At 35.3% G+C, this 7,124-nt stretch overlaps 1 protein-coding gene across 1 annotated transcript; it reads left to right on the top strand.

Annotated features, from left to right (window-relative positions):
- Positions 1 to 91: 91 nt before the first annotated feature.
- Positions 92 to 3,909, top strand: LOC147072528 (BLOC-1-related complex subunit 8 homolog). Its single transcript, XM_085946819.1, has 4 exons — positions 92 to 354; positions 519 to 696; positions 1,798 to 2,245; positions 3,552 to 3,909. The coding sequence occupies exons 1-3, from the start codon at positions 312 to 314 to the stop codon at positions 2,108 to 2,110; spliced, it is 534 nt and encodes a 177-aa protein (XP_085802945.1). The 5' UTR covers positions 92 to 311; the 3' UTR covers positions 2,111 to 2,245; positions 3,552 to 3,909.
- Positions 3,910 to 7,124: the final 3,215 nt, after the last annotated feature.

Raw genomic sequence — 7,124 nt, 5'->3', positions numbered from 1 at the left:
CTTTTACGTTGAATGTGTAGACATTGAAACTGAAATAATGGTGATACTTGTGTTAGCGAATACTCTTTCATTGTCTATTATTGATTTTTGTGAGTTGACATTAAACGTCAAATCAAATGTTTTATTATCGTTTCGATATTATAATAAGGAAATTATTATGATATAAATTATGTATTCTAATTAATCTAGTGATACTTTTTATCAAACAGAAAACCCTGAAATTAAAATATATTTTTTAAAATCAAATATAAATTAAGAAAATCTGAACTGGTTTTAATTTATATTATAACAAAAAAAATACAGGCCAAAGAATGGCTACAGCTGATCCTGATTTAGAATTGAAAGTCAAGAAAGGTTTGTGGTTAAATATCGACATGAAATTTCAATTTCAATTCGAATGTATTACTTATTGCCATTGCAAATGAATTCTCTTAACATACATAGGTAGGTACTTTGATAATGTTGAAAATGCAAGTACTTTTATCATATTACATACTGTGTGTTTTCTTCATTTTTAGCAACTGAAAGGATATCTGAAAATATGCATATAGTAGCAAATGAGCCTTCTCTAGCATTCTATAGATTACAAGAACATGTTCGCAAAGCACTACCTCCGATGATTGAACGACGAGTAGAAGTTACTAAACTTCATCACGAACTTCAGGGTCGATGCTATGATGTCGAGTATGCAGTGAGGTATAAATATTCACATGTTTTTAAAAATATATTTTTTACATTTGGCTTTACAATCTGATGTGGATCTTAACTGCCTCCTGAAAGAGGTTTCTTAACTGGTTCTATGCCTTAAGCGAGTTTTCTCTCTATGAGGCTGTGATGGACAGGCTGCACATACAAATTTCTCGAATTATCTCGTCCGACTTGAAACTCAAATTACTAGCCACTGTCGATTGATTTGCACAATCTAAAAAATTAAGCTCACAGGGACATCTGTTTGAATAATTATGAAATACTAAGCCACAAATTATCGGTATTACAGCGATTGTACTAAGAGCTTTACTCTACATTCAACGTTTGCGGCCTGTCAGATACTGCCATGATAATATCGTGAGGCATAGAAAAGGTTAACGGTGTTTTAAAAGAAATGGATTTTAGCAACTTGCTCAACCAATTAGGTCCATGTTGTGGATCCAAATGCACATTAAAATTCGGCATGTGAATTGCCAAATACGGACATTTTAAATCCCACCTACTACCTTAACGTCAAGCTAAAAACAGATAACGTGGACAAAAACGTGGATATTAACTTAATTAGACAGATGAGCGGTAAAAATTTTTGAAAAAAATCTTTTGTCATATCTTTGAGCCAATCAGACATGTCGATAGTTGATGGAAAAGATACAATGCTGAGTTCTACCGGTCAATTATTATAATTGGGAAACTGTGATGACGAGGTCATGTGTAGTGTATGAATGACAATGATAGTAATGTGGAATAATCCAAAGACATAACAGGAAAGGGAGGTCAAATTTGCTGGCTAGGTGGAGCTATCGATGACTGCAATATGCTCGGAATATCAAATTGGAAAACTGGCATTTTTGATGGGTGAAAGGAGTTGTTGGGGGAAGCTAGGGCCCACCCCGGGCTGTGTGCTTCTGATGATAATTATTACTATTTTCATTATGTTACATTTAGTTTTCATAATGGAATATTTAAATATACATACTATCTTTGCCCACTGATCCCATGATATTAATCAAATCACTAACACCAACGTGTATTGTAAACAAGATAGGTTTTATAAGCCTACCTAATAAAAACTTTGCCTTTTTCTTTTAGTGCTGTCAAATCAATGGACGGAGCCGCTAAAAGCTTTGAAAATATTCAAGATATGTTGAAAAATGCAATATTTTTAAAACAACAATTGAAATACGAAGAAGCCAGAAAAAATAAAAAAGACTCAAGCTCTGTTTACAAAAGACTATCTGCACACATAACTTTAGACTTGCCAGATTTGCCAGACCTTTCAGGAGTTGTTCGGGAAACCACAACCAGAGTAGAAAACATGATGGCGCAAGCAAGAAGTTCTTCCTCTTCTTCCTCTCATGGAAACACAGCAGAATTACAACGATCTCACACTACTTTGCACTGAGCCTACAATACATTATTGTGTATCAGTTTTTGTTAAATTCTGATCAAACTGTGATTCAATACATATTTTGCAGCTGTCCATGACGCATATTAATGCTGCTTTATATTATAATAAAGTTATTGGCCAAATACGAGGGTGGGTCAATAATTCCTTAGAAAAAAGCATTAAAACAGTTTTTATTTTTGTATTTTTTTTTAATTTCTCAACATAATCTCCTTGGAGCTCAATACACTTGGTTAGACGTTTCTCAATTTTTTTTAAACCGTCAGAAAAATAAGTTTTTGGAAGGTCCTCAAAATAAGCATTTGTCCGATCGATGACTTCTTCATTTGAAAAAAAACGTTGTCCACTTAGCCATTTTTTTAAGTTTGGGAAAAGGAAAAAGTCACTGGGGGCTAAATCTGGCGAATACGGTGGGTGGTCGACCAATTCGAACTTCAATTCTTCAATTTTAGCCATTGATCGTAAATATGTGTGAACACGGGCATTGTCCTGATGAAAGAGGATTTTTTTCCTGTTTAAATGAGGCCGTTTTTCTTCAATTTCGTTTTTTAGCTGGTCCAATAAAGATGCATAATAATCCCCTGTTATTGTTTTTCCTTTTTCCAAATAGTCAACGAAAATAATTTCACGTGCATCCCAAAATACAGTAGCCATAACCTTACCAGCTGATTTTACGGTTTTCGCCTTCTTTGGACATGGTTTGTCTTCGCAATCCACTGCTTTGACTGTTCTTTCGTCTCGGGAGTATAGTGGTGTATCCATGTTTCATCTACAGTCACAAAGCGACGAAAAAATTCATCCGGATTGCGTTGCATGAGCGACAACAGGGCTTTAGAGGCCACCACCCTATTGCGTTTATTGTCGACTGTGAGCAAACGCGGCACCCATCTTGCAGAAATATTTTTCATGCCCAATTTGTCATGTAAAATAGAAATGACGCTACCTTTTGAGATCCCTGTAACCTCAATTATCTCACTCAACTTTAATCTTCGGTCACTTAACACCATATCGTGGATTTTATTGATCATTTCTGGTGTAGTCACCTCTACATGACGTCCTGAGCGTGGTTCATCCTTTGTTGATGTACGACCACGTTTAAATTCATTTAACCAGTTATAAATAGTTGCAAGTGAAGGAGCAGATATGCCGTGAACTAAATCCAACTCATTTTTTATTTCCTTTGCTGTTAACCCTTTTATATTAAAATGTTTAATAACAGCTCTAAACTCAATTTTCTCCATTTTCCATTTTTCCATTTTCCACAAGCAAATTTTTTTTTTAAATGTACGAGAAACACACAACAACCCGACCAATCTGATTGAAACTTCGCAGCATACTGAATCGGTAGTGCCGCTGCATGAAAACAAACCGCTTACAGTTCTAGTCGCGCCACCTGTTGGCTTTTCTAAGGACTTATTGACCCACCCTCGTATATGAGCATCACCTATTTGATGTTTACCAATAATTATTCATGCATAGGTAATAGTTTTTTTGATGTGTGAAAACCAAAAAATGTGAAATATGTAGATGTTCAGAATACAAAATTCGTGGTGTAGTTAAATTTATCACGTTTCAGTGTTAACACTTTTCAAATATTTTTTTTACTGTTATTTCTCATTGTAATATTGAAAGTTGAAAGGACACAATTATCTTGTTTGAACAAATTATTAAATTTTAACTTCATTATTATTGTATTTCTAACAAATAAATAAGACTGGACAAAACTGGTCTTGGTTAATTATTCATTCTGTATATTTGTGAATATGTTAATTTATTAGTATGAATTTTATATCTTTAAAATAAACAAAAAAAAAACCAAAAACCTTTCCTACATTTTTATATCAACATCCAGACTACACTATATTCATATTCCTCACTATAGAGGATCATGATTAATTTCAAATATCCTGGACATGGCCCCCACAAAGGGGGGGCTGACAGGGCTCTAACCTGAGGGCCCAGTGTGGCGGGTCGACCAGGTAAATGATAAAAACACCACAAATGCTCGAATAGTAAATTTAAAAAAAAAGAATAGTGAACGGTAATTCATGTGTAGAATTTTATTTTATAATTATTTTAAGTGTGTTTCCTGAAAAATGACTATTTACCCAATATGGCAAAGGGTTGCATGTTACTTGGCTACTACAAAAGGAGGTCACGATCAATGCTTCATAATATGATGATGAGTGCCTACAACTCAGCTGAAAATACACAGAATCACCTTAACTCCGTGATTCCGCGTAAACCATTTGAGGTGTGATACTGAATGATTTAAGTTTTATATTCCTGCTCTGCTTTCAACATGTCTTTCAACATATTCAAGCCTTAAGGAGTGCAGCCATTTCATGTTCGAATTTTGCACTCAGTGTGTTGTGTATATTATTATCTAAGACAGGGTTTTCGAACACCGTACCCGCATGCGCCTCAGCGCCTGCCACTGTTCGACTGCGAAAGAACTATTTTTGGTGAGTTTCATGAATAGGTACTTATTGTAATTCGAACTCATTTATTTGCATAGGTCGACATGTTTTTGCTGTCTGGCTACTCTGCTAGAGCACTGGATGGGGGAAGCGAGTTAGCAATTTTAACTCTCATCTTTCATTTTTTACTTCTCTTCTCTTTGTTTGCCATTGTAATTGAGATTGCCGCATCGATTGAATCGGAACCGCAATCTAGTCCATAATAATTCATCTGCTTTCTTTTGTCTCCATCACCATCTCAATAGCTGATGTATCACCCGGGAAACGAATCTTTATCGGAGACTGCTTGACGATATACCAATTAAAATTAATTTAAAAAAGTGGCATATAAAATAAAATTATTTTTCGGTTACACATACCTAGATTCGCGAAATCATTGTGTTCAAACATGAATTTAATAAAATCAAAATATAGATCTCGACTTACCGATGAGCATCTTTATGATTGTTTACTAATAGGAATATCCTCATACTCCCCTTATTATGAGGCACTGGCCAATAAAATGCAAGATTGACATTATAATTATTTTTATATAACGTTTACTTTGTATGTATGAGGCAACCATGACGTGTATTCATTTCACAGTATGTAAACAATATTTTTTATATTTTAAAATTACTTTTTTGTGTAGTATTTATCACCTATGTCCAACTATAAATTTGCTTTGAAAAAATAGGTCGGTGTCCACTGCCCTACCGATATTTTAAAATGTGCTCTAGCGTGCAAAAAGGTTGAGACCCCTGCTAAGGTTACACCTCCGTCGCAGTAGGTACGCAAGTGACCTGAACATTATAATAATATATTGTTCTCCATAAAAGCGCGTTGACAAGGTCCAAGTACGATCCAAGTACACTTGGACCGAGTGCCATCCAAGCGACAGCTTCATACTAATTATTCCTAGTCAAGCTACTCGGACCGCGTCCTACTCATCCAAGTTAGTTTGGATAGGAATAATTAGTATGAAGATGTCTCATATGAGTGCGCTTGGATGGCACTCGGTCCAAGTGTACTTGGACCGTGTCAACGCGGCTTAAGTAGGTAGTTAGTATTCAAATTTGTATCCTCCGATAAAAGATGCTTCCTACTTTTTATTACAGATAATTTATTTATAATATTTCTTTTTGATCGTGGGCTATTTACTATCATGTAAATATTGTAAATTAATAAAAAGTGTAAATAATAATATCTGTACCTCAGAGGCAGATGGATGCAAATGCCAAATACCCAATTGTTCAGGAGAGCCAAAAAACAATTTTTATTTTAAACGAATACTCCAATAATATGAATAACTTCCAAGAAAATATACATAGAATCATCATTATTTTTTGTATTCTAATTCAATTAAAGTACTTCTGGGATATATAAAAAAGGAATAAATATAATACAATTTTATATCTAAAAAAAATAAAATAAAAAACGTAGTGTGGATTTACATCCTTCTGCCTCTAAAGATATTTTGTTAATGTGGATTTGTATCTTATTTACCTAGCCAAAATAAAACAATTTATAAGTTTGAAAAATTTATAGGCATAAATATAACAAAGCAAAACAATTTTTTTTTAAAAATCTCATTATTACATCATCATCAGCCTGAATCTATTCACTGCTGGATGAAGGCCTCGCTAATCTCCAAGCTGATTCCACTTCTCTCATTCCTGTGCGTTGCGTTGCCAAGTACTTCCGCAGAACTTTATCATTTCATCGATCCAGCGGCCTCTAGGTCTACCTTGCGGACGTTTTGTACCTCTTGGATACCACTGGATGACTAAATTTGTCCAACGATTGTCTCTTCTTCGAGCTATGTGTCCAGCCCATCTCCATTTGAGGCTTTTAATGAACTCTATTACACCGCAAACCCTTGTCTGCTTCCTTATTCACTCATTCCTTTTTTTCCTTTCGCGTTATGCCCAGCATGCACCTCTCCAATAACGTTGTGCTTCTCTAAGTTTCTGGATCTCTCTTTAACTTAGGGTCAATGTTTCACACGCATGTGATTACGGGAAGCACACACTGGTTGAACACTTTGCGCTTTAGGCACAGTGGGAGGTCATTTTTGAAGAAATTATTCAGACGGCCAAAAGCACTCCAGCCTAGCTGTACTCTGCGAACAATTTCATTAAATATACATCCATCTATAGACACTTGTTGTGCCAGATAGATGTAGTTTTTCACCTGTTCGAGCTGAATGCCATTGATGAGGATCTCTTTTTGGCCCGCAAAGCAGTTGAACATGACTTTCTTCTTTGATACATTTATTTTCAAGCCTACTTTGTTGCTTACTTCAGCGAGTTCCTGCATTCTGCTTTGAAGATATTTTCAGTCTTGCCAACTACTATGTATTGTCATCGGCAAAGCGCAGATGACTCACGTATTCTCCATTTATGGGGACCCTTGTCATTCCAGTCAAGTTGCCTGAATAAGTCGTCAATGGTAGCTGTAAATAGTTTAGGTGAGATTGTATCACCTTGTCGGACTCCTTTGCTGATAGGAAATGCGCGATGATTTATGGAGATGTTGTTGCGCTACTGTAT

Source organism: Rhyacophila brunnea, unplaced genomic scaffold, assembly GCF_057557595.1.
Source record: "Rhyacophila brunnea isolate RB1 unplaced genomic scaffold, BYU_Rbru_1.0 scaffold_2, whole genome shotgun sequence".
NCBI lineage: Eukaryota > Metazoa > Arthropoda > Insecta > Trichoptera > Rhyacophilidae > Rhyacophila > Rhyacophila brunnea.
This window is presented reverse-complemented; position numbering and strand designations above follow the sequence as displayed.

Bases quoted from the DNA above. Each gene is read 5' to 3' on its own strand.
- LOC147072528 (XM_085946819.1), top strand. From the start codon at position 312: ATGGCTACAGCTGATCCTGATTTAGAATTGAAAGTCAAGAAAG. The intron at 355-518 runs GTTTGTGGTTAA...CTTCATTTTTAG, and splicing joins AGAATTGAAAGTCAAGAAAG to CAACTGAAAGGATATCTGAA. The intron at 697-1,797 runs GTATAAATATTC...TTTTTCTTTTAG, and splicing joins GATGTCGAGTATGCAGTGAG to TGCTGTCAAATCAATGGACG.